Source organism: Corvus hawaiiensis, chromosome 7 (assembly GCF_020740725.1).
Source record: "Corvus hawaiiensis isolate bCorHaw1 chromosome 7, bCorHaw1.pri.cur, whole genome shotgun sequence".
Lineage (NCBI taxonomy): Eukaryota > Metazoa > Chordata > Aves > Passeriformes > Corvidae > Corvus > Corvus hawaiiensis.
This window is the reverse complement of record NC_063219.1, coordinates 3,789,951-3,817,667: the sequence shown is the minus strand read 5'-3', so window position 1 is coordinate 3,817,667 and position 27,717 is coordinate 3,789,951. Positions and strand designations below refer to the sequence as shown.

The window sequence follows — 27,717 nt, the reverse complement described above, 5'->3', positions numbered from 1 at the left end:
AACAAACCTAGCCCAGGACTTCAGTGTGTTATGCAGCACAAGGGTGACATAAATGCTGTACAAGTTATCACCACTATTTATAGGCTCTAATAATTCCACATTTTTCTAATATGATCTTCCCAATACACAGTGCAGCCCCGGGTGACACCAGGGCTGCATAGCTGTGTGAGCTGGCAGCAGTTTAAAACATGCATGATTTTAAGAGCAGTTAGAAAATCCAGGAGACAAAGAAATACTCTGTGCTGAGAAATCCAGGGAGAAACTCAGTGCTGGCACAGAAGTCCTCCTGTGGCTAAAGGAACAAAGGAACAGAGAAGAGTGGCAATGACTTCTTATTTGTTTTGAAACTTTTCATTTTCTCTTAATGGAATATTAATTCCCTTGTTCCCATGAGCTAAGCTGGCTCTGGGAGGAACAACTCCCACCTTCCACCACCGAAGCCCCCTGCAGAATGGGGTCCCCACACACTTCACCGGGTCTGAGTCAGCTCATGGAAGAAGTGAAATAGCAGAGATCAAACCTCAATTTTCTAAAAAAAATTAGCTGCACACCATTCTGTTTGCATATCAGTTTCTCTCGTTCACAATGCACTAATTCAGGCAGCAGCCACTGCGGTACATAAGGATTGCTTTCAAATCAAACAGCTACATGCATTATTTTTGCCTCCATCCTACACAATTCCATGGCTTTTTCCATACACTCCAATGCGTATGTCCTCTGAGCATTATTAATAGCTACTGAAGAATATTATCTGCCTACCAATCACTTCAGCTTCCTACTTAATGGCAAGTACATTTTTAGAGCATCAAATATATCAACAGGGACAATGGTTGCTAAATTTGAAGTCAACAACAACTGGAAAACGTTAGCTACTTCATTGGTATTTTTACATGCTTGCAGAAATATCTCTTGAAATAAATGAGCTTTTTTTTATCCTTTCAAAGAGATAATAAAATAATACTGAATTCTAAATACTGTCACATATCCTCAGCAAACAGCAATTTAAATTTAGATAAATACATTTTTACTGCTGAAGATAATGAGCAAAAATAACTACAATTCAACTTTGCATAGTGGATTGGATGAAAAAAAGACCACCTTAAAATGACAGCTGGCTGGCAGCCACAGTGCAGCCGATGAACATTCACCAGAATACGGACAGTCTTGGAAAAGGGGTTAAAGCAAAATAATTCTTAGGAACAAATGCTTATCGTTGCATCTGGCTGCGACATTAACCTTAAAAGACTACTAAAATATTCCATTAGCATACTAACCACAGTACATAAACTTTTATGCTTAAAATGTTCAATATTTCAACGTAATTTCAATTAATGGAAATTGAACATTAGGATATGTATCAAGTTAAGTGTAATGGTTTTCCTTCCTGTGCATGCACCAAAGCAGCTCCAACACGCCTGTACCAGCTCCCGCCACGGGAGCCACATCCACAGGAGAAGGTCCTCAGCAGCTCGCAGGGCTTCAAACGAGCAAAACGCCACCACAAATCTCTTCCCTGCAGGTTCAGCTCTGCACACCAAGGTTATTTAATCACATGCTGAAATGCAAAGCATGCAAGCACATCTGCAGTATCTGCTCAGGGACCTCAGCAAGCAGCAGCAACCAAGAGGTGCCTGCCCCATAGGAGAGGCTTTCTTGGGAAAACAGGAGACAAAGGGACAGAAGCACCATTTGGAGCTACTCAGTGGAGAAGAAAGAGCCAAGCCACAGCTAAAGTCAGTAAGACAGGGATAGGTTCCAGAGCTTTATCCAGTGTATTGTCACCAACCCGGGACACAAGAGTGTCCTGCTCTCGCAGCAATGATACAGCCAAGGCTGCATCACTGTTTCACAGTTTCAGGCTTTTCCAACTTTTACGTAAACTTCTCCAATTTTGCTCAGAAGGGGTTTTTGGTTTTTCTTCTAACAGCATGCAAGCTTTTTTCTTCAACCTCCCTCTGGCACAATCCATTTCCTACATGAATCACAATCAGGAGGGGTGAGTAAAAGAGAGAGGTCAGGTATCACAATTCTTAATAGACATTTATTAGGCAGTTTAGTCAAGCAGCTGTGGGCAAAGGGTCACATAATGCCTTGCAGTACCACAGTAGTGTCTCCACATAAATTTAAAGCCCGTCAGCAGCATGTCCCACAGCCCAATTTCCTCCTCAGTTCCTCTGGGAACACGGCCTAGGAAGGAGACCCGCCTGCCATGGAGCAGCTCAGACCCTGGTACCACAGCTGGCGCTGCTCTGAGCTCGGGCTGGTCCCCAATGGGATTTTGGAAGATTTCTGCACGCTCTGTATTTCTGTAAGCTCAACAGCAGCTGGTGATGAGACACAGGAGCGTGTTACCACGTGACAAGAGCCCACGTTGCACTGCTGACTTATCAGGAGATTAAGAAAGATCAAGTTATAAATGCCCATTCAGTTATTGTACGTGTAGCTGCACAGCCATCGGGAGAGAAAGGAACTGAACATAAAATGAGTATAATCTTAGAAGTCACTAAAAAGGACTTTACAGGAACACTATACAATGACTGATCATTTTTTTATAGTTCAAAAAGAACTGTATCCGCTAAAAGTTTGAGGCTTACTTTGCCATTTATTTACTTGATTTTCCCACCTCCTCCTTTGTCAAGAGCAAGAATTTATAGGCTTCAGGCATGGAAACAAAAAACAGTTACCACCAGAAAATAAAAATATTTTTTGATACTCTTTGCAGTATGAATTTATATTCCTCAGATATATATTTATATTCTCGGTATTCAGCACAAGCTTATGGTATGACCAGTATGTGCTCTTGCAGTTTGAATTATTGACTTTCCTGCCCAAACATCAGCGAACATCAGACCCTCACGAATCACTGATGCACAAGCAAATATTCATCTGCCCTGGACTTTGCACACCCTTTATGCAAAGCGGGAAGAAGGACAAGTTTCCCTGGCAGGTTGGGAAAAAAAAAGAAAATAAGGAGATATATATAGCAGCAGCTGTTCAAAGACTTCAGGAGGCTTGGCATGTGCCCATATGCCCAGCAGAGGTAGCGGACAGTAGAAATGAGACCATTTATCACGTGGACACACAGCTCATCACAAGGGAACTGCCATGGAGCACAGCTTAAACTGCTCCTCCAAAGCAAGAAGTCGCTAAACAAACATTAACTAAAGTTGCTGAAATGATGAATCTTTCTGGCAGTTTACAGTACTCTCATGGGATAATTCAGCTTTGGCAACGTGGGAACACATAAAATCCACCAGCAGCCTGCACTTGTTTGCAAATGCAAAACCTTTAAGTCGGTGAAAATCAGAGCCCATTGCACACCCTGAGGACTTGTCAGCACACAAGTGATTCACGGGAAACAGCCCAGCTGCACTCACCTCATCCTGCCTTCGCTCCTGCTACAGTAAAAACCAAATCCCAGGAACAAGCCCCCTCTCCTTTCCCAGCAAAATTGCCTCAGTGCACCGAGAGTGTATAGAGTCCATAAGGGCAGACCTGGCTTAGCTGTTTCCACTGAGCTGCCATCACTTGCCAGTGGTTTTAACAGCATAAATGCCTGGTTGCACAGCACGGCAGGACACGAAGTTCAGAAGCTTCCAGGGAACCATCCTATCTCCCCACACCAACCACCATGTACTGGCTCACCCTTACTGTCCTAAGGAAATCAGGAGAGGAGTTGTCATGCAAAAACAGAAAAAAGAAATGAAACCTATGGGCTACATCATCTTTTTGAGCAAGTATACGTATTGCAGAAGGACCACCTGATGTGAGCCCATGGTGCTGAGTAACCATGTATCTTCTATTTTCTTTCCTAGCTTGTCACAACAATTCTTACACTATTAGGACCAAGCACTTTATGCCCAGTTTGAACTCATTCACCTTCAGTACCCAGTCATCAGTCTGGTACAGACTTACTGGTTATCTTAACCAGTCCTCCAGAATAAGTTGCCTGAGCTCCTTTCGTTGCTCACATTAAGCACTTCAGTGTTTGGGTCACTCTGCCGGCGCGCTCTTACACCTCCCCTGTCACGCACGCAGGGGCGCAGGAGGTGGGGACAGGACTCCAGGGATGGCCGATTCCCCACTAGCCACCTGAAAAGCTGCTCCTCGGCCTGAGAAAGGGGTGTGGAGGAGAGCTGAGCAGGAGGGCCAGAGCCTGGGAAATCACAGCCCCAACTCCGGGCTGTTCGTCCTGCTGTCGGGAGCTCCTGGGGGCTGCTGCCACCTAGAGATGCTCCCAGAGCCAGGCTGCGGGCTGCCCACGCCGCACGCCCCACGACCACTGCCCAGCAAATGCTCAGCACCCACCCCAGCAGCTCCCCAGCTCTGGCCAAGGACTCATAGAAAGGTGTTTCTCCGAAAAGCCTTTGGAAGATGTGTGCGCTCTGGATGACAGGCTGTGCTTCCAGATACGCTGCGAGTCAACTTGCTGCGGCTTGCCTAAATTTAACTAAAAAACAAAACAGAAAAAACCCAACTAAACTAAAATCCCCTGAAAACTAAATAAAACATTGAATTCAATTAAGGCATGTGGCTAATGGCCCGTTAGAAAACTGAGGGCACATTTCAGAACAGCTTGGCATTAAGGTCAGGAGTGCACTGGCACTTGGGACTCAGCCTGGAGCACCCACAGGGTGCTGGGCCCTTTGCTGCCATGGACCCAATGTGACTTTCTCTGCTACCCATCCCACTTCACTACGTGCAGGCTCAGAAGAAAAGCTTCTCCCTTCGTGAGCTGCTACTGCCAAGTCTCATTTGCTTTACTCATAAGGCATGTATTTCAGGTCCTTATTATTACTGTTTTCATGTTAATTACAAGCACAGCTCCTAGTGCCAAATTCCATACACATAAACATCAATTACCATCTCTTTTTTTAAAAACAAAGTCACAACTCAGTCACTGGGGCACTCGGCAGTGCCGGTCTCGGCAGGGCAGGTGCAGGCACAGAGCCTGCATGGTGCAATCCCGTGCTGGAGCTGCCCCAGGATCCCAGGGGATGCCCCCAAGAGCAGGGCCAGAAACAGTCTCCTCTGCCCTACAGCAGCGCTGCCTCGCAGTGCCCTCAGGGGACACACAGGGACAGCAGCAGGCTGCCCTGCCTACCATGCAGAGATGTCCCCGCAGACCCCCACACCAGCCCTGAAGGGCTGCAGGGCACTGGAGGGACTCCCAAGAGGCTTGCTGACCCCACAACAGCACCTGCTCCCCTTTGGTAAAAAGGCCCAGACGGGACGACCCCCATGCAGGGGCCAGGCCGTCTGATGGCTGTTGCAGGCTGAAACTCCCAGTCAATATTTATCGTGCTTTTGCAAAGGCACTCAGAGCTCAGCCTAATTTTAACCATCAAATAGACATCGTGGCAAAATAAACGGGAGAGGTGCCAAGGAGGGCTGTTGCAAAGGAGAGAAGCTGCATCTCTCTGAAGGCATGTGGCATGTCCCATCCGACATGGCCCAGAGAGCAGTAAAGGCATGAAATTAAAGCCTGCCCATACATCAGCCTGAACGCGCTTCTCACTGGGAAATAAAAAAAAAACCTGCAAAAATATTTGACGTACAGTTATTCTCAGAGCAGCTGAATACTTCAAACAGGACTAAGTTAATTTGGCTGTAATTATTTAACAACTCACCAACCCCACATATCAGAAAATGGAGTTAATTTATCAGCTATTTTCAAGCAGAACAAAGACTCGCCAGCTTCCAGGTAACAGCCCAAGCTGTTTGGCTCACGTGACCCCGACTGAGCTGTGCAATGCAAACATTATATGCCCAAGCACGGAGACAGAAGAAATCAGAAAACCCCAATGTGTTTACATATTTAGATCTTAACAAACACACACAGGATAATGAAATCAAAAGTTTGGCCAACAGCTAGCTTGCATGAGCTCAGGCATCACCATCTCTCTCGATGCACTGAAAATGAGGGCGGCAGCCAGAGCCCCATCCTAATGCCCCCAAAAGCCAAGAGAGGCCAAATTCTGGGGGGTCCTAAATACTTGCAAATCATGTCTCCCTGTCCAGCCTGCCTTGCTATTTCCGCAAGCACCAAGTAGCAAGACTCAATCATTACTAGCTGCCAGTGCCCACAGCAGTGCCTAAACCCCTTCAAATACGAAATGTCACTCCAACCCTGCTATTTTAATAAACGGATTTTCTGTTTTGCACAGAGGCTTTTCAGCAGCACAGATCCAGGAGGCTTCCCCAGAGACGACAGGAAGGCAGGCGAGCAACCCTGGACTGATGCTTTTCATTTTCACTGGGGTATAAATCCAGCAATGGAGTGTCTTTGTGATCGTCCACGCCAACAGCCCGGTCTGAGCGGTGGGAAGGATTGCTGGAGAGCACAGGAGCATCCCAGTGGGGATAGCTGCTGCCCAAAACCGGGGCAGGCTACGGGAAAAGTGTGAGACAGAGAAGTATCAAGTGAGGCGAACAGTCAGACTGCGTGTAAACAGGGAGGCAAGCAAAAAGGTACAGCGAAGCAGCGCCTGTGAAACGAGGAGTGCCGTTCTTCTTCAGCGGGGATTTACCGATTCAAACCGCAGGAAGAGAACACATAAGAGAAAGCAGCAGCCCAGCATTTCACCCCTCCCGATTTCGAGAGTTAGGAAACAATCACACAGCGAAAAAGTAAACTGTGCCCCAAGATCAAAAACCGCCTCCAAAGCCCAATCAGGCAGGCAAAGCCAGGACACGCTCCTTTTGCTTCTCACCAAACGTATCCTTCCTTTTCTCTGTTACATAAAGCCCCAAAATATAAACTAAATTGTGAGAACGCGGAGCTGTTGCACCAATACCGCCCAAACAGCATAAATTTTGCATAACCGGGGAGGGGAAAAAAAAATAAAAGCAAAGTTACAAAGACTGAAGAAATTTCCTTTTAATGTTTTATTCACAGCAAAGGGGCGATGCAGCGGGGGGCGATCCCCGTGCCCTCCCCTGGCGACTGAACCGGCACAGCTCGTACTACGGCGGTGGAAAGCGCTGCTCGGATGCCAACGGGAAAACAAAATTCAAGCCAACGCTGCAAGTTTTCCTCCAGAAAGTTAAAAATTCCGGGCAGACCCCGGCGGATGAAAAAGCGCCTTTTCCAGCATTAACTTCCAAGCCGCCTGCTCGCCCTCCCCCGTGCGCAAACACCTCGGCGCGGTGTTTACGCTGCGAGGTTGGGACACGCCGTGCACACGAACGCACAGGTGTACGGGGGACCAACGCCGCTTCGTCCGCCCGGCGCGCCGCGATGCGAAGTTCGGGAGCGCAGCCCCGTCGGGGCGGCAGCGGCACCTGCGGGGACACGCACGGCGCCCGGCCGGGGCTCCGGCGGCAAGGGCGGCCCCGGGGCCGGGCGGGGACAGCGAGCGGGGACACGGAGAGCTGCTACGCGGGCGATCCCCGACCGCCGGCTCCGCTCCGCTTCCCGCGGGGGATTGTCGCCCTCTGGCCGCCGCCGCTCCGCGGGACCCGCACGAACTCCCGCACCCCGCGCTGGGCACCGGGACACAGAGAAGTTGTCGGGAAGGCGCCGCTCCGCCGGCCGTGCCGCACCGCTCCGGCCGCTCCCGGCGGACCCGGCCGCTCACCCACCTGCCTGCGCCGCCGCGGCGGCCCGCGGGGCCCCGGCCGCCGCCGCCAGCACGCAGCAGCTCCACCACAGCAGCCCCCCGGCCACCGCCGGCATCGCGCCGCCGCCGCCGCTGCCTCAGCGCCGCCGCTGCCTCGCCGCCGCCATCCCCCGCGCAGCCTCCGCGCTGCCGCCGCCGGCTCCCAAAAGTTGCCGCCGCCGAGCCGCCGCCCCCAGCGCCGCCCCTCCGCGGGCGCGCCGCGGCGCCGACGGGGCGGCCGCGCCGCTGCCGGGCCGCTGCGCCGCCAGCACGCGCGGAGCGGAGCGGCGGGAGCGCGACGAGGAAGAGGAGGAGGAAGGAGCGAGGGGGGTGAGGGAGGAGGAGCGGCGGGACGGAGCGAGGGGGCGGGCGGGGGCCGGCGCCGCGCGGGACCGCCCCGCGCCCCCCCCTTCCCACACGAACGCTCCGCACCTGCGGAGCCGCGCGCGCTTGCCTGCGCGAGCCGTTCCCGCGCTTTCTCCCTGCCCCGCCCAGCCTGAGGGGCAGGTGCGCGCCCCGGGCACCCCCGGCGTGAGGGGGGGCTGCGGAAACACCGGCGGGAGCGGGCCCCCGAGGGAACTTTGCCGTCCCGTGAGGCGGCACCGGGAGCGACCCTGCTCCGGGGGGCACAGGGACACCTCCCGACACAGCCCCTCGAAATAGCGGCGGCCCCCGAGCGGGCTGAGCCCGTCCCAGCGGCGGCCGCAGCTGAAGTGCGAAGAGCATCGTGCGCAGCGCGAAGCGCGCCCAGCTCCGCTGTGGGACCTCCCCCCCACACCTGATTCGGACAAGGACGTGGCATATCGCCCTCCTCCCTGGGTTCTGCCCCGAAGAACCCACCTCCGTGAATGCGCACAGCCCCACATGCAAAGACAAGAGCACCCCGCCTGCGCTCTCAGCGCCGAGGTGAGTATAGGGCTTCCCAGTGCTCAGCCGAGGCAGTTGGGAAGCTTTAGGGTGGAAGGGCTGGAAAGGAGGGAGAGAAGTTTTAAGGGCAACAGGGCAGCTTGATGGCACCTTGGAGATCACTCTTCAATGTGGTGGTGGGTGGACTTGGCGCTGAAGTAGCTGATGAGAGCCATGTTTTCCAGCCTGCCTGCAGCTCTGTGAGGCACAGAGGTGCGATGGCATCTCCCACCAATGCACCCCCCATCTTGATGTCCCCTGCCAGGTTGGTGGCACCTCCTAGATGCTCTCAGGTGGGGACAGCTGCAGTGCCAGGGTCCTGCAAGCATCAGCCCTGCATCCCCCTGACTACCACCCACCCAAGCACAAGGGTGAAATGCTGACACACGTGTCCTCCCTAGTGGATACAGGGGACTGGCATCTTATCAAGACTTGTCTTGGCAAGACAGCGACTGAAAATCTCAACATCTCATCACAAGTGTGAGACAGCAGCTGCCATTTATCACTCTTGATGAGTTGATTGGCATTCTCAGTTGTAACTGAACTCTGCAAGTGCACAAGAGAAGAGCACCTTCAATTCTTCGCTTCATGTCCCCAAAATGCGTGCCCTAGGTTTTGAAGCCTGCTCACCCCAATCAAGCCCTTCTGGATCTCATCAACATGAAGGAACTCTCCTTTCGCCTTTCCAGCTGTTCTGTGCAATACTTCTTGGGAGTGACTTCCTAGTGATGCTAACAGGTTTCCCTGGCGCCCCCAAGCAGATTAAGTGGAAGAACGCAGCAGCAAGTGCCTTCCCTCTAACCAGCTCCAATGGAATGGTTTTCCCATAGGAATTTACCTCAGAAGAATAACCCCAGTCCCTCCAGCCAAACTGCCTCCTTTCCAGAGAAGCCAGAGGCTTGCAAGCCTTTAAAAAAAAAAAAATCCCCAAATCAAGATAGTATTTCAAGTCGGATTATGTCTCTTTCTCCAAAGAGCTGAAAGTTTAGCTGGAACTAATTAGCCAGGCTCTGCAGAAAGGAGGCTGTAAAGAAGGAGGTTTCATTGCCCTCAGTGCTGCATCCCACTGCCGACATCAGCAGTGGCAATGGGGCAGTTCACTGGCAGGCAGAGGCAGGTGGAAGAAAAGGCAGTCGGGAAGCAGAGCCCTGATATTCAGGGTCTTCAGCCTCTTCCTTAGGGTTTTCCCTGAGAAAATCACCTGGGTGAGGCCAACAGGAGAGGCTGGGAGCCAGCCCATGCCCTTGCTGAGCAGATTAGCGGCAGTGCTGATTGTCCCTCCTTGCCAGCCCCAGGAAAGAAGCCTGATCCCTGCCTGGCGCAGAAATGGATCCAATGGGAGGTTGTGAGACAAAACTCGCTCAAATATTGAACTAGAAAAATTTTGCTCGATCTGCCTTTCAGTAAACAGTGACTAATTGCTCTGGCTGGAGCTGCTGCACCTTCTAGATTGGAAGGTGCAGATGGAGCAACGATAGTGAAGGCTCCTTACCTGACGCCGGCTGTACATTAATCACAAATGTTTGCTATGCAAATCTTGTCATACAAAGCAATAATTGCTGTTCCCATACTGACCTCATGTTTATTTATTACATGAGCTCTTTATTTGAACCTTGTCTGGTCTCTCTTCCCGTATAAGCGTATTAGCGTGTGGCTTCTAAAGGCACCCAGCTGAGAAATTGTAGATTTATTTGCAGCATGGAGGGATGGCACACGACACGCCGACTGCAATGCAGAGCCGAGAGGCTCAGCTCTTACACTGGTGGCTCTTCATGCAAAATATTCTCACCCCGAGGTCTTTTGCTGGGATGAAGGACACTTTGTAACAGCACAGGGCCGTGACTCCAGGTTTGCTTTGACGCTGCAGTATTAACTGATGGTTAATGGAGACTGTCAGCCCGAGGAGCTGCGCAATAAAACTCTGCTTGGTCCTCTTTAGGGCCCGCTCAGTAAAAGTAAAATTTTACACAGTGCTTCGTCCTTGGCTTTGTCACCTTTGCCTACCTCCAGAATGATGAGTTGCAAATATTTAACTGTGCCACCAAGTAAGTTGCAAGTGTGTTGCTGAATGTGGTGGTGTTTGGGTAGCTGGAGTGATGGGTGTCTTTAAGCACCAAATATTCTCTTGCTAGAGGAGTTTTCTCCATGTGATTTAATGTTGGGCAACACTGGCATCCGGTGGGCAGAGGGTTTCCTCCTTAACAGCTTGCAGCAGCTCACTCCCTTGATTTTGTCCTATAACTTCTCGAGATGATCATTAGATGCAATTTCTAAATGAATGTGGGTTTTGTTTTCCCCCTTCCTTCAGTTCAGCTGCACAGCAGGCAGAGCAATGTATTACCTTTTCACAGTTTTCTTTTAAACACACTCTGCTATACAGTCTAGGGTCTTCTGAAGTCAGCTGCCCTTCCACGCCGCTCAGTTTTGTTGTGCAGGGACTCCGCCTGCCTTACACTGCAGGCAAGTCTCTGTTCCTCCCTTGAGGGTGACAGGAGGGGTCCCAATGATTCTTGCTTCAAACCAAACCTTCCTGTCCAGCCTCTGTGGGCCCCCGCCATGTCCACAAACATTATTGGTGCTCTTTTACTGGGGGAAACTGTAGAGAAGCCCCCAGAGCCTGAATGAAATCAAATCCCTCTTATACCACTCAGCCCTTCCTGCCTCTCTTGCTGCTCTTTCTTCTGCTCTCACCTCTGCTTTCAGCTCTTCCCAATGTAGCATCATTTTCTGATGCAATTAACACTTCTCATCATTTCCAAATCATTAATAAAGCCAGTAATTAACAGCAGGCCTGACAATGAACCCAGCAACGCCACACTGTGTACTTTCTCCTACCTGAATTGCCCCTCTCCCGCATCACCCCTTCCTTAGGATATCAGCTGGCTTTCCATCCATCTGACAACTTGCATTTGAAATATTCCCGGTCAATTTGAAATATTCCTTCCCCCCCAGTATTTCTCTTTTATGGTGCGGCTGTAGCTTTTGCTAATTGTTCATGAAATTACTTTTCTTTTTTTTTTTTTTTTCTAAAGCAATATTTTTCTTGAGAAGTTGAATTTAAAAGGGACCATAAATGACTAATAGTAATTAATAAAAATGAAGAAATAATTGGGCAATGTCTTTAAATATATATGCCTGGAGTCAAACTCCTAAATCCCTGTTTCTGTTAGATCAGCTTGGGGTTTTTATTCTCCCCTGAAGGAGCAGCAGTGCCTAAGACTGTCAGGGAATACTCTAAGTGATGGAATAACCCTCCGACAACCCCAGAAAGCTGAGGGCTGGGAGAATGTGGTGGACCATGCCGGCAGCACATATCTTACTGTTGCCCTCCTCCCTTGCTGACAGGACTGGCTGTGCCAGGGGCTTTGAGGGGCTTTGGGGACCTGCTGGACAACTTGATCCTCTTGAAAAACAGTGCCTTTAACCCGTGGAGAGCCCTGCCACTTCCACAAGACTGTTAGAAAAGGATTAGACATTTAAGGGCAAGACAGTTATATTAAAAAAAAAAGCAGCAATAAAAGGCTTTTGTGGTTCAGAGCATAAATCAGCCTTTTACTGCTTCCTGCAGGGAGCACAGCCGCAAGTGGCTAACTCAGGGATTTTTATATCTAGTAGTGAAATATCTGGGGGACAGCAGTGCCAGGGAGTGGGCACAGGACCGTGTGCCTGAGTCAGCACTGCCCAGCCAAGGATGCTGCAGCATCCTGGTGGCTTTGGCGGGGAGGCTGAGTCTGATGGCATGGGGTCAGGGATATGATCCTGTCATGCAAAGCAGGACTTGGAAGTGCACAGAGATGGTTTTGAGGGCCACTTCACCCCTGCTCCCCTCTCCTGATGGTAATTAACTGCTGGTGGTTTTCTTTTGCCAGTGTAGACTAGCAGAAACTCAGGTCCACCTCCCAAATCTAAACCCCAGCTCATTAAAAGGTCATGTTTTACAAGGCGGCACAGCCACCCTAACCAAATGAGTGCCTGGCTAATTGCCTTCAGTGTGAAATTAGGTTTGTGGTTTCTGTGGGATCAAGTGTGGCTCCCTCCTCTCCTCCCCAACCTCCTTGGTTGTGTTCCCAGTCGCTGATGAGCATTTGATGTGCAGAAAATACTGCACTCCGTGGCCAGAAACACACATTCCAAAACCCTGGCTTTGCTTACTCCCGGGATGGTGCAGAGGCAGGAGGGTTGGAGAAGCTGCAATGTAGCAGAGCAGAAAATGCCACATGGGGCTAAACCTCAGCAGGCAGTTTGAGAGCTGTCAGGCAGCGAAGGTTTGAATGCCCTACATGTAGGGCATTAGGTCAACACGTCACTTCGTTTCCACTGCTCCTTGCAACGTCAAGGGGGACAGAGCTGGCTATACTGGGACATGTATAACCAGCTCTGGGTGCCTCCCACTCGCTGGGTCAGAGAAGGATATATGCAGCACAGTAGTAAATTGTTCAGCTGAAAGCATGGGAGAACTTGTGCCTTGCACTGCAGCATCTTATGTCATTTAACAAAGCAAGCATGTGTCAGCTGTGGTGACAGAGATGCTCCCTGTCAGCCTGGCTGAACGAGAAGCCGTGGTCCATTAGGCAACACGTGCCAGAGTGCACGAAGCTGGAAGGAGGCATCTCTGCACAGAGTGGGCCAGCAAAGAGTTGCAGCCCTGAAACAAATACAAACACTTGGTGTGAGAGATATTCACTTGGGTATCCTCTTGTCTGCCAGTACAGCCTCACTCATACATGATGAGTAGCCAAAAGCCCATACAAGAAGAAAGCTTGTGCAAGAAGATGACTTCTCAACTGCAGGCAGCTGAGACCCTTGGAAATTCCAACTTGCCCACCTCAAACTGATGTCAAGACAATTAGAGGGGTTTCTTTATAGGTGCAGGCTTTTCACTTCACACCTGGAGAAGCAGAACGATAAATACAGGCTCTATATGCGCACAGCCAGGTGAGCAGCTCTTTGGAAGTACATGGCCTTTGCAGATCACTGTGTGAACGTCTGTGGGGAGAAAGAGGTGTCCCCACATCCTCCATCTTCTGCAGAGATGCTCTGCTGCTTGGCTGAGATCCCCAGCTCCACTTTTTTAGAAGTGGGACCTACAATGGGAGCAGTGTGGAGCTCAGCTGTGTTTGCAGGACTTCAGAGATGATATCATAACCCCAGAGGCAGAGCAGAGTGGAGCTCCAGGCAGGCAGAGAGATGTGAGCTCAGCCATTCACCGGGACAGTTAATCCAGCATCAACACTGGGCCCATTGTGGGGTGGTGCAATGCACCAGTTTGTCTTTTTTTGTGTGTGGGGTTTTTTTCCAGAATTATTGTTTGAGGAGTAACAGAAATTCCCCTGGAGCACAAAGAAGAGTACTCTGGGAACCTGAAAGAAGCCAGCCAATTAGATAACAGAAAAAAAAATATCTTATAAAGACAAAATTTCAGCAGGAGCCAATACAACACAGGCTTCATAATTGTATTTTCTTCAACTAAAGACTGATCTCAAGAAAACATTTTACACCATACTTGGGTTTTAGTAGTGTTTATGTCTCATTCATAGCAAAAGGATTTAAATATACTCTCAGTTATTATAAGAGTCCTACAACAGGTCTATGTGGTCCACTCTGAATTATGGTATCATATTGTTTCTTTTTTTTTTTTTTTTTTTGGTCCTCCTGTATATACCAAACTCCTTGGCAACCTGCTTTTCCAAGGGCCTCACTTACATTTCACAGAATCATAGAATAGTTTAGGTTGGATTTAAAGCTCCTTTCAAACCCCCTGCAATGAGCAGGGGCACTTTCAACAAGACCAGATTGCTCAGAAGCCCATCCAACCTGACCCTGAATGTTTACAGGGCTGGGGCATCCACCACCTCTCTGGGAAATGTGTGCCAGTGCCTCACCACCCTCATTGAGCCCAGTAGAAGATGCAGTATTTTTCCCATCACTCACATGCAAATACAGGGGCGTTTTTGTTTTCTCCCCAACTCATATATGACATCCAAATACAGCATTCTCTTGCCTAGGCCTCTCTCACTCATCCTTCTTTCCCACCTCTCCCCTACCTTTTCCGTGATCCTGGTGGTGTGTCTCACATCTGAAGCCAAACTCCTCTCAGGTCAATGATTTCCTGCCATATTTCATGTCTTCTTTTTAAAAATAGAGGAACGTCCTCCCAAGTGGCATTGAGCAAAACGTGGTAAAGAATATATAGGGGTTATCCACTTGATACCAAGAGGATTTCCTGCTTCCTTCTTCTTGTCGTCGTTGGATCATGCTTCAGTCTGGTGCTGACTTCTCAAGCCATACAATACAAGCACATCAACATACTGATAATATTTGCATTTGCTTATGGGTGACTCAGTTTTGCAAGATGACAGAAGGCAATACAAGCTGCGGTTCAGCATTATTTTGCTAAAGGCTGGAAATAATGGGGTTGGGGTATCTCCCACATGGTCAAAACACCCCACTCTTTACAACACGTTCAAGGTTACAACTGAAAAATTTTAAGGGGGACTAAAAGGTATCCACCCATTCTTCGAAGCACATTTGAAGCTCCCAGTCATAATTATTTACGAAGCAGTTTCCTGAAGCCTTTTTTTGTAAAAAGTCTTCCTATGAAAAATTCATTTATACAGCACAAACTGTGTCTATAAATAATAGACATTCCAGCTCACCTGCCTCTTTACATTTCTATAGGCAATGCAAGCTCTGCTTATAACAAAATAGAGCAAATTAACACTGCTGCGTTATCAGCACACATCCCCGGTCTGGCACAATTTGCCGGATGGTCCCGTTTGCCTGATAATTCATTGTTTCTATAGCAATCCTGACAAGAAGAGTTTCCCATTGTGCTCAAGGAAAAGGGCACTCCCAGGACCACAGTAGCTTTATTAGCTCAAAATACCTTACAAATAGAGTCTGGTTATCAAAATTGATTTCCAAAAGTCACCATTATTTCAAGCTTTGCCGTTAACGTGCCCAGGACAAGATGTTCGGTAGCTCACAGGGGACCAGCCCATTTGCTTACAAGCTCATACTGTGTTGATTTGTAGGAACTGCACCAGTCAGATCCTTCCAGGTCGTTGTTCCCATGTTAAATAGTTCTATTAATTCTAAATTTTCCATGTAGCTGTAGGAGTTGTGAAGCTGCCGAGGTGAGTGGAAGCACTCAGTACCTTAGCAAATTGCACCGAAGAGGATTTAGAACCCAACTTGTTATAAACTTATTGAAGTCACCTGTCCTCATCCAAGTGGCAAAAGCGGAAGCGATGGGGCTGAGGTGGTATCTGGGGGTCTGGGCACTGCTTGGCAGGTGGCTCCCATGGGGGTGCTTTTCCATGCAGGACACCTCCTCCTGCCTTCCCCGGAGCCAGAGCCCACCGGGGACCATGGCACTGAAGCTGAGCAGGATTTCAGGGTGCTGCTGCCAAGCCAAGGGCAAAACTTCCGCTGGCAGGCCAGGAGCAGGCAGGAGGCCAGCGGGTCGCCTTGTCTGCAGGCAGCCATGCAAATCTCCGCCCAAGTTTTCCCTTTTTTGCCCTTTTTTTTTTTCCTGGAATCCAGCCATTTGCAAGGTGAATGTTCTCTTCTTGCACTACTTTTGTTTTTATTTTTTTTTAAAAGCATGCACTAGAAAAAAAAAATTTCAGCAAGTACTAGGTACTATATAAATCTTGTTATTTAGATTTCAAATAGATTTTCGCATTTATTTTTAACCTCTGTTACTGCTTTTCTGGATATTTGGCAATCAGGCTACTTCAAATTATTACAAAGGTCTCACCCCCCCTGACAACACTGAACAAGAGAACAGATTTGGCATGAAAAGTCACAGGAATTAATTCTGCTGCTTTTTGGACTTCATTCCATGTGCAGAGGGTCTGGCATGTTCCTCACAAAGATGTCACCTGATAGTTCTTACAACTGAAAAAGGGGAAAGGAAAGTGTAGGAGAAATCACAGCACCTTCACATTTCTCCATGACTTCCCAGCTCATAAAAGTGCTTGTAGAAGGGAATATAAGGATTTGTTTCATTTAATTTTTCTCCCTCCAGTTTTTTTCTCCCTATCATGCCTAGTGTAGAAATTTTTCTCAGTAAATTGAGATAAAAATAAAAGGCGCTAGCGGTTTATTTTATCTTGATAGACTGAAATTGATCCAAATTCAGAAATTGTCCCTTTTTCAGGTAAAAATAGCAATGCCATTGGAAGATCACCCATGGAAAGATCACCCATGGAAAAAAAACAACTACCCCCGAACACCCCATCCTGATTTGGTGTAACTCGCATACAAAGGGGAAAGCTCTTGTTTTTTCAACCCACAAGCATTCCAGTTCTCCCACACCACCTTCTTAAATTCCTAGCCACAGAATGGTTTGGGTTGGAAGGGACCTGAAAGCCCATCTGATCCCAACCCCATGGACACGGACACCTTCCACCAGATCAGGTTGCCCAAAGCCCTGCCCAGCCTGACCTGCTTTGACCACACAAAAGGTGACTTGAATCCAGATCTTGTCCCATTATCCATGGCACAACCCCTTGACTACTTACTGGCTTCAGCACAATTTTCTGAGCTTTCCCCATTTGAGTGGTTTCCCTCTTCTGCCATAAAAATCTGCCACAAATTCCATCCATCCTTATGAACAGGAATGGTTGCAAGCTTCCCTCCTAAGGTTTAAATTAAGACTTAATGAAGACTCAGAATTTAAGATTAAATGTTCAGCCCCTGGCTAATTATGTTTGTACGGTTCAATTGCCTTGGCAAGCATTTGAGATAAAAAACAAAACAAGCCCCAAACAATATTTACACATTCTAGAACACAGCAAATCCTTTCTTGAAAAAGCACAAGAAATCCCTGTAGAGCTCTGGTATACTTTCAGCCAGCCTCCTGTCCAATTTCCTGGGGAAAAAGAAACAAAAACAAAATGCAAGTTCACGACCTTGTGATTTAAAAAAGTGAAATATCTTAAATATTTGTACTTGTCTGTTCTGGCTGCTCAGTGTGCATTATAGCTACATGTGTAATTAGTTTCTATTCCACACCTCTGCATGGGTGAAGATCTGAAGTATAGATCCCCTTTGTAGCTATTATACATCACTTTTCAAGAATTGCATTTAAAGTATTACATTAAGCTGCTGTTTACCTTCCGCTTAGGTCTTTCATTACAATTCCAGCCATTGGTTGGATCAAATTTTCATTTCTATAATATTTTCTGCTCCCTGTAGCAATGCCTTGTAAACAGCCTCCTTATGTATGACAATGAATGAGATGGAAAAGCCAGGGAATATCTTGTGGTATGAGGAAAAAATTGCTGTGGTTACTGCCTTATAAAATGCACTTGATAAATTTGAATAATCTGAATTTTTATTGCAACAGTCTTTAAAATAAAGAGGTACAATTTCCTTTTTATTTTTTTAAATTTTAAATAATGCACCAAAATCTTAATAAACAATTTAGTCTGAACCACAGGGAGGAATGAAAGGCTCTTCTGTGTATTGACTCACTGGATTATTGAAAACAACTATGTGGCTGCAACTGCTTTGCCTTCCTGATACATCTTTTCCCTCTGTTTTTAATAACGAGATCACTGTAGAGCTTTGATGAAAAATGAAATTTCCTTCTTTTCCAATGGACAGAAATATTTACGTGGGTTGGAGAAATGTATCTAAAATGACACAGCTCAAGTCTACCAGGCACAGATTTTTACATACACAAGATGTAGAAATCTGTCTGCCCATCTTAGTTCTCATAATTTATCCCCTTGTGTGTTTTTTCCTTCTGTGGATTGGACAATCAATTTTCCCTCCCTTTTTATGAATAAGCCCCTCTCAGAAATGAGACACAAGGCTTTAACTTCTGGGGGAAGCATTGCCACCACTGCCAATGAAAGGGATGTGAGCTGACGGGCTGTTCTGCTCTGGAACATTAAGCAGATTACACTCCCACTGCAAAGTGCCATTGTCAACATTAAACCGAGTTGTTAATAGCCCACTGGCTTTTTTTTTGTTGTTGTTTTCCTTTTCGAGTGTATCTACAGTTAACTGCGAGGAAAAAACCCAAACAGCAAAACAGTGCTGAGAAGGGTCTCCCTCCTAAATGGTGGCACCTCTCAGGTAGATGCTCTAAGCTCTCCTCTCTCCATAGGTATGAAGCAGAAGCGTGGCTGTCTTAACCCATCTGCAACACCATTACTGACAGTAGATGATGTTTTAAAAAATGAATGATTTGCTGTGGGATTCAGGGGAGATTGTGCGTTTTGGTACTTCTTGACGTGCTGACAAGCAGGTGAAAAATGTTGCCCTGTAAACATAGTTGTCTCTGTTGATTGAGAGATATCTTATGGAAAGGTATTAGTCACTGTAAACCCCAGGATACCCAACAAAGAGGGATTTCAATAAAAAGAGAGAGCCATTAAACTAGCCCATCCTCTCTTCACAGGCTCAGCTGTAAAGAGATAAGTTACCTATGCACTTCCGTTGATCTCCTTGCTTAACAAAGCCATGAGCACATGGAGCAAGTAGCATTTCAGGTATCACCACGTTCTTTCAATTAACCTGGAAAACCTGTCCAGGGCTAAACCCTCTCCCACTGAAACTCCAGTTTAGCATCACTGACACAGAGAGACAGACAGGTACTGTGCAATTTGGGTTGGATTTTTTTTTTTTTCACTATGTGGAACAGGTGAACTATTTTCTTCTTCTTAGGTATTTACTAGAGTTATTAAAGATCAAAGAAACCAAGCAACCAGGTAAAACAAGCTGCCTGCCAGCCAATTGAACCACTGTAAAATACAGTGCTGGAAGGGACTTTCTTCAGAACAGCCTCCTGATCTTCACAAGATAATCATGTTAGTCTTCCTAATGACCTCTGTGCTGACCTCTACTGGCAGAACAAGGCTTGGGGAGCCTTGGGAAGATGATGGTACAAATGTCCCTGCCTTTGTAAATGAAATATCTCACACAACACAGGGCTGTCAATGGTTGGTCTTTTGGCTCCCACATGTCTCCTCTTTTGGGGGAAGCTGAGGGTGCAAAGGGAACAGAGCCTGCAATGCATCCATCAGCTCAAAAGGAGGATTCAGTCCCAGAGGTAATCCTTTTTCTCTAAAAACTTTAACCTAAGGGAGCACAAAGGGAAAAAAATCATCTTGTGTTGGTTCATTCACTTTGCTTAGCCTCACAAGTATCACAGAAAGGGTGGCCCTCAGCAGGCTATGCTTTAGATCAGGAATAACTCCTATTCCAGCCATTGTTGGGGCTGTTTGGTCCTTCAGGTTTTTGACGTATTGAGGAAAGCCTTGACAATGCAGACAACTGCAGTGAAATAAGAGGCTGGCTCAAACATTAACAACCCACTGATTCTATGTGAGAGAGAGAGATGATCGTACTGTCTGCCTTGGGAAGACCTCTCCTTCCACCCCCCTTGGTAGGCATCCCTTCTATAAGTGCAAGGGGCAGAGCTGGTCCCTCAAAACTTTCCTTCCCACCCCCCTCCTCACCCCTCCTATCCTTGTCATACAGAGTAGGAATCAAAACCCCAGTGGCTTTGCTAACATAGCAGAAGAAATATCTATCTCCTTGTTGAGCTGGTGAAAGGAAGGTGGAGTACCTGAAGCTCTGCTTTCCCATCTCCAGATGCCACTTCTACTGATATGCAAATTTTCACAGAACAAAGATAATAATCTGCAAGCACTCTCTTGTAGTGTGGGTTCATCTGTCCAACAGCAGCAGATAAAGTGAAGGCAGCTCACTACCACACTCACGCAGGTGCAATAGTTTGCATCTAGAGAAAGTTTGGGGGTTCGGAAACAAAAGATAATTTGGAACCATGAAAAATGATAAAGCAGTGTAGGGAAAGGGGCAGCTTTGCACTGTGCAAGGCAAAATAACCCGGCACATTTTTACCTGTTTAGGTTGCTGTCACCAATGGGGCTTTTTATTCTCTTCAAGCCAGGGAAAACCTGTGGCGTAACCTCTCCTCCTGGCCTTGATAGCCAGAAAGCCACCTCAGCAAGCACGTGGCAGAGGTCGCCGTGATGCTGAGGTTTGGCTGGGAGTCAGCTCAGGAACATGTGGCGTGTTGTGGGGCATCACAGAGATCTTGGCTGCGCCACCTGCCCACCTGTGATTCCAGAGATGTTCAGCTGACAAAGAGTCACCTTCCAGCGCTGGGGTGTTCCATGAACACTGCTGGAAGGTCTGGGAAAGACCTCAAAAGAAAAGAGGAAACGAGAAAAGAAAAAAAAAAAGGAAAAAAAAAAAGGAAAAAAAAAAGAAAAAAGAGAATGACAGCAGGGAAAGGAGAGTTTGTTGCAACTAATCCCTGTTGCAAAATACCAAGGCTTGAACACCCCAAAATGTAGCAAAAACGCTGCGGAGCCCGCCGGGGCCGGGTGCCGCCAGCGCTGCCCCGCCAAGGCTGCCGCTCCCGCGGTCCAACACCGCCCCCTCACGGCTCCGCTGCTGCCAAAATCCAGCGTTTGCGGGGCCGCACAGCCAACTCTTGCCAAAAATCACGGGGTTCCCCCCCGCTACAGCTCTGACATCGCTGGGGGTGCACCCTGTTTTCCACGGGGGCAGAGCGCTGCAGGGATCCAGCCACCCGCACCCTTCAGTCGCTGTCCGGCTGGAACTGGGATAGATAGGTGGGTTGGATTCCTGCCCTGCAGCCACTTACCGCTGACGCACGGGGACATGGAATCAGAGGGGGAGCTGATTACCCAGCCCTGGCTACACCCTGCGTCCACGCTGAGCTGAGTGATGCCACCTTCACACCAGGTTTACACTCACATGAAAATCCCAGAAGAGCACATCACCACATCAACTGCTGATGACATCTTGCATTCTCCTTGTTTCAACTTCATCATACAAACTGGAAAGAGATGGTTTTCCTTCCTAATATGGAAAAATTTCCATTGGTAACATCGAGTCAGCTCTAAGCCTAGGTAAGCTGCTCAGAGCAGGTGTCCTTGATAGATGGCAAGGCAGCAGGTTTGCTGCTGCAGACACTTGGAAAAGCTGAGCTGGGTGCTGCCCCAGGACCCTTGAGGATGGCTCAGTGTGTGTAGGCAGCAGACACAGCTGGGATGGAGGGAAATAAAGAAGAATGGTCTCCCTGTCCCTTCAGCTTGGCACTAAGAATGGGTAAGAGGTCCCCAGGGCATTTCTCATCCCTCCTTCCCCCACACCCCACACCCACAGGGTCCAAATCCTACTTTGGCTGTGCCACAGAGGGTGGGAGGGTTGCTCTTCTGTTCAGCTCATGCACATAACTCTGGCCCAGGCATATCAACTGTGCCTGTACCAAATGGGGCGTTTTCAGTTTACAGGTGCTGGACATCAGCCTCTTGCATCCCCTGCAGGAAGCTGTGCCCGCCGAGTCCTGCAGCTCTCCCCTGAATAAGCAGTTCTTGAATTCACACACCCTGGGCACCTCAAACATTTTTATCCGCCCTCGCTCCCCACCCCCCCGCCAAAAAAAAAACCAGATGCTACTAATGCTACTAAAAATGGACCATGCATCCACTTCTGTTGCAGAGCTCATGCTCCTGAGCTGGAAATACAACTGGCAGGTACAAATGTGAGCTACACTTGCGTTCTGACAGCCTAACAGTAACCCAGAAAGTTTCAGTCTATCCACTCAAGTTTTCTCCTGATCTGCATCTCACTGAACAACTTTGACCCTCAACATTTACCTTCCTCTCGCTGACTTGTGGCCTCCAGCCCTGTTCCTTTTTTCCTCAGCTGCCATCCTGCTCCTCAGTGGTTCTGACTGGATGGTGCTTAAACCATGTCTCAACTGAGCATCAGCAGTGGGCTGAGGACCAAGGCCTGGCAAAGCAGGAAAAATTACCAGCACATGTTTGCTAAGAGATCAAGATCTCCAGGCCTTACCCTGGTAAGAAAAATAAATGGCAAGTGAAGAAGTCAAAAGAGGATGCTGCACTGCTCAGGGTTTTGTTCAGTATTAGCTGCAATGCTACTGTGTGATGTGCTGGCAGTGGCAAGTAAATAGATTATGGACTAAACTTTGTAAAAGAAATAGCCTGTTACTGAATATATACTTCTCAAATTAATCACTGACACAAGCTAATGACGTAGTCTCAGGCCAAGAGGCTTGAAATGGTTTTACATAGGCAACCAGTCTTGATCTCTGCTGGCTGCAGAGTCCTTCCGCTCTTGCTTCTTCCAACAAAACCTATTTTGAAGGTGCAATTATTCAGTGGCTGGGGTTAACTCAATGCTCTGAAGGATGAAGGTAAGGTAATCCACTATATTCATCTTGGTATTTATTTTGCATGCTCTGGGATTACAATTACAAGATAAAATATTATTGCAGGAGGCCGATATTTAACAAGGTATCAGCCAAAGGGACAGGACTTTAAATACATGGGGATACTATGCTGAGAGTGGGACTGTTGGGGAGGCCCAGATAAGATGCCAGGTTTATAGTAGTTGATTTCATGATCTCTGCCAAAATGTGCCACATCCCTGGCTGTCAATGTCATTCCCACCACCACAGGGTTTTCCCCTCTCCCACAGGCTGGAAAGAAACTGGCCCTTGTCTTCTTCCTCACTCTGTCCTCCCCACCAGGGTCTGATCCAGAGCCCACAGGTCCTGCTAATGAGAGCACTCACAGTGGGAATATGGACACTACCTGCAGCCTGGGATGCAGCTAGCCTGGGATGAGCCTGTGCATGCTTACTGCAGAGGACTTGTTTTCAGGCACCAAATTCCCTTTTGTCATCAAGAATGGAGGTTTGAAGAGCAGCACCCCAAAGGATGGTTTGTCTCTTTGGTGTGACACGTAGGTACTGCAGCCCCCTGAAATAAGCCCCCATTCATCAGTCACACTGCCCCAAATCATCCTTCAGCCTGAATTCACGTGCCTGCCTCACTGCTTACCTTCGGAGTTTGATACTGCCCTTGGCCTCCTGCACAAACATGGCCAGGAAAGGTTCCTGTCTCACGGCTCTGAGACTAATTACACGGAGATGAGGGGCGGGTGGTTCAGGACACAGTGCCAGGTTCCACAGGGACTGGCAGAACAAATGTCAGCACAGAGCCATAAGGCCAGCATGGAAATCAAGAGTATTCATAGGGGCAGGAGAAAGTCTACACGTGAAATATCTGCACTCATCTGTCCCTCTATGTAGCATTGAATCAGACCTAAAGAAAAAAAGATAAAATTGCTAGTTTTGGTGAAAACTTCAGATCTCCAAAATAGCTTCGGGTCAGGGGAGGGGGATTTTGCAAATTGTAGTAATTTTCAGCAAAGACCTTGCCCCAGTCCTACCTGGTGTGCCCTTGCCTTGCACTGGAAACAGGGCTCCCATCTGCATGGCAGCAGGAATGCAGCATGGGGGAGATGGCAATGCTGGACTTTCCCACTAGCAGGGAAATTTACCGCTCTCCTGGGAGATTTCCCATGGGGAAAGGAAGGGTTAGAAATGCTTTAGAAGTACAAAAAGGCATTATAGTGTCCAATCCCTGTCTTTAATGTAAGTGGCTCTTCAATTTATACTCATCACCTACTCTTTGTAAAATTCTTGGCATTCCCTGTGTTTCCTTTTTCTCTAGCTCCAGTTAAAGGCCATAAAAAGTTCAGAGGCATTTCTAACCCTAGAGATACCAGACCATGCTGTCTCAGTGACACCAATCAAGTGCTGTGCTCCAAGGTTTCCTCAGCAGTACCCTCCTGGCAGACAAATCTCAGTCTTCAGTTAACCCAGAGAAAGGTCAGCCAAGCCATCAAACGTTTCAAAGCACAATTAAAACCCCAAATGAGCGAAGTTAAAGTTTAATGATGAAACTTCACTGCCAGTTGATGCTCAGTGATTACAAGGGTCACTTGAAATACCATCAGCAAAACCACCACGTGTGTCAGGAACCTGTCCCTGCTGATGCGCATTAGTGAATTTTTTGGCAAGGCAAATAGCCTTGCTGTAATATGATTGCTGCCACTTCAAAAAAAAAATTAAAAATTTAAAAATTTTTAAAAAGCAATTCAAGCTGTAGGTGACAGAGGTAGAAGCTGCTTAGAGTCTGAAAAGCTGAGGAATTTAAAGGTGATGTGTTTGAATTATCTTAAAAGAATTCAGAATAAGTGTGGTTCACCACAAAAAGTCAGAAATTAACTCTCCATCCCAAGAATATAGCATTTAAAGATAAATCAAAGGCCCAAAGGGACAAAAAAGGTCACAACATAGTCTTATTCAAAAATACCAAATAATTTCTTTCATTAAAAAGCTGACATTTTATACATAAAATCCTATTTCCCTATGTTATGAAATTTTTGCAACATCCTATACTTAAGGTTAAAACAAAAGGAAGCATAAAGTCAAAACTAAATTACAGAAAGTTCAAGCCAAGCTTTTCAACATCAGAATGAACAGGTAACAAATAAAAACTTGCATCTGATCTGTAGATTACATCTACATTCCTTCATTGTGTTGGATTTGAACAAAGCCCATATTTTCCAACAGCAAAACATTTCCTGGGAACCTCTTCACTGCCATCCTACCCATGCCTGGCTAGGCTTTATTCCAGAAGAATGTCACTGAACACTGTGGTATGAGGAAGGGTGGAAAAGCAAAGGATGAAGGGAGACTTTAAACTAAGGACTATCAGTTTGAAAGAGGAAGGGCAAAACCCAACTTCAGGCTTTTCCTGTCCTGTCTAAAGAAATGGCATAAGGGAAATCACCAGCAGCCATATCAAAAAATTCACTAAAGAGCCAACAGTGAAGCCAAAAGGAAATCTGAGCTTTGCTAACACTGTTCCTATTGATGGGAAATGGGTAAAATGCCACTGCAGACAATTGAGTTTTGCCCCTTTTTAGTGAGACAAAAATCTGTCTAATTTATTTCACATTCTCACATATGTATTTAAAAAATTATAATTCTCAGCTCAAATGCCTCCTTGATATATTAGCTATCTACTTTCATTATATTCATCTTCATTTTTGGTGCAGGATATGAATGTGTAATCTAAGTCATAACAAAGGTTTCTCTGTGGTAGTAAGAGGTGTCATTATCAAACATTACATGGCAGTTCATAATGCCAGTGGAATAATTTTGCATCAATGTTACAACGAAATTCTTGATAGAGAAAGATGTTATGGGAAGTAATTACTTCTCTCCCCCCACTAGCTGTTAAACTTTAATAACTCAGATAAGATTTCAGGTTTCCTAAAAGACAGGCTGGCATAGAACTTCATTCTGTAATTCCTATATTTTAGTAGCCAGAATAAAACAAAAGTATCTAGAACATACTCTTTCATTTAGACAACAAGACATGCAAAATAAATACAAAATGGGTTATTCATGGTAGATTGAAAGAAATCCTGAGTTTAGATCCCAGATACCAAATCTCATCAGCCCATCTGCTGGCTAATCCCATAAATATAGTTATTTAGACTAGAAACTGCAAATGACAGATAACAGCAGAGAGAGGAAGATAAATCTAGGAGATACTTAATGGATTATATAAAAATGAGCAAGAAATGCCCTATAATTATTCCACACTGTTGAGCTGGTTTCTTAGCTGATTTAAAGGCTTAACTACCTCCTCTGGAGAAATAAGCAGAGCCAACTATTAGTACATATACATGTTTTAATAGCCCACTCACTGTGACTCCCATCCTGTGCTATGGGCTTGCATTTCTGCTTCTCCTGTCCCATCAGCACAATATGGCAGGAGCAAAGTGAAGAATCTCTGTAGTGTTGCATCCATAAAGTCTGATAAACCTTTTTTTTTAGGAAAGCATCTACCCCAAACCAACTTGGTTTCATTCATTTTTGTACCTGAAAACACCAGTCACCTGTAGAAATAACACGTGAGTTAATATTTGCCTCGCTGGTTTCTGCACATGGAAATTCCTGACAAATATTTTTTGTTTGGAGTTGATTTTGGTTTTTTTCTTTGTTTAAAGACATTTAAGTTGGTACATTATCAGTCTGAATGCAAATTTCAAATGCTTTCTTTGTGATCTGGGGTTCTTGCAGGGGCAGAATAATGTGTTTTTAACTAGTCCAGTCACTAAAGCCTGACCAACAGAAATGAGCCCTGCAGCATCCACTGCATTTTTGCTTCCCATTGGTGGCCTTAGCTGTGCATGTGTGCACTATTCATCTTGCAGAATGACTGAAAAAAAGCTCTGATTAAGCATTAAAAAAAAGGGGACTGGGGTTAAGGGCATGAGAGGGCAGTGGTAGCAAAGCAAGCCAGAGCTTTCTTCCATTATTTTCATAATTGCCTAGAAATTACTACCACAAATAATAATAATTTTAAATGCCAGTTAAAAATCAGTAGGCAGCCCTGGCTTAAGAAGACAGCGAAAAGAAGTGTAATAAATGAGAAAGTAAGAAGTTTTAAAAATCCACTTGGCAAGAATAGTGTTTTAGGCAGACTTTGCACAGACTTCATTCCTTGTAGTGGGGAAAAAAATGATCAAGTCTAGGGGGATAACCATGTTTAAAGGTTTGTTTTGTTGTGGGTTTGGGGTTTTTGGTTGGGTTTTTGTTTAGTTCGTTGGGGTTTTTTGTGTTGAAGGGCAGCCTAAAGAATGAAGCCAGAGAGAGGAGTCCTATTGCCAGGAATTGCTAATTCCTTTTAAGTTTTTGTCCTTGGGCACTGTGGGTCTTTGAGATTCTTTGAAAGCATTTTCTGAAAGTCATCATTAAAATAGAACATCATAAACAGAAGGAAATAAATAATTCTAAGGACCCCTATAATAATAAAGGCATAAAATGTTAATTAACTTATTCTGCAGCTCTGCTGACAGCAGGAGTCCATCAGCTGGAAATTGAGAAAGGGAAACCTCTGATGGCTCACCAGGGATCTGTAGGCTCCCTCTGGACCACCAGCATGAGACTGCTACAAAAAAGACAAAAGGTGCTCCAAAAGGGATCAGGAGACCTTTTTTCAGAGGAGATAGGTAAGTATTGAAGGCCATGGTGAGATAGTTCACTTGAAGGAGTTGCTTCTGTCAGATGGTGTTTAGCTCAACTTCTCCTTCTGTCTCCTGGAGAAAGGTGTGATTAGCAATGGCACAAGAGCATGTCAATCTAGATGGCCCCAAATACGTCACGTCCATTTTAATATAATACCCATAATATACTGTAGTCCATAATATTATTGAGCAGTTAAACCCAGCTCAGGAGGCCCAAAGCTGGAGTCTCGGAGCACATTTGGCTGCTTTGTTCTAGGCACTAGATGTCAGTGTTTTAC

At 46.8% G+C, this 27,717-nt stretch overlaps 1 protein-coding gene and 2 long non-coding RNA genes across 9 annotated transcripts in view; 1 reads left to right on the top strand and 2 right to left on the bottom strand.

The window, feature by feature from the left end:
- The window catches only part of ERBB4 (erb-b2 receptor tyrosine kinase 4), a 577,667-nt gene extending 569,971 nt beyond the window's left edge, over nucleotides 1-7,696 (bottom strand). For all 4 annotated transcript variants that reach the window (XM_048309078.1, XM_048309080.1, XM_048309077.1 and 1 more), the window contains exon 1: nucleotides 7,585-7,696. In XM_048309078.1, coding sequence (XP_048165035.1) covers nucleotides 7,585-7,678 — 94 coding nt within the window. In that variant the 5' untranslated portion in view covers nucleotides 7,679-7,696. The remainder of the gene's footprint in view (nucleotides 1-7,584) is intronic.
- Nucleotides 7,697-8,034: 338 nt separating this feature from the next.
- Nucleotides 8,035-10,118, top strand: LOC125328824. The gene is made up of 2 exons (XR_007204888.1): nucleotides 8,035-8,507; nucleotides 8,693-10,118. It is a non-coding gene; the product is annotated as an uncharacterized LOC125328824 (long non-coding RNA).
- Nucleotides 10,119-14,350: 4,232 nt separating this feature from the next.
- Nucleotides 14,351-27,717, bottom strand: part of LOC125328823 — a 66,976-nt gene continuing 53,609 nt past the window's right edge. For all 4 annotated transcript variants that reach the window (XR_007204885.1, XR_007204887.1, XR_007204886.1 and 1 more), the window contains 3 exons: nucleotides 20,391-23,655; nucleotides 20,095-20,268; nucleotides 14,351-17,385 (listed from right to left, as the gene is read on the bottom strand). This is a non-coding gene — a long non-coding RNA (uncharacterized LOC125328823). The remainder of the gene's footprint in view (nucleotides 17,386-20,094; nucleotides 20,269-20,390; nucleotides 23,656-27,717) is intronic.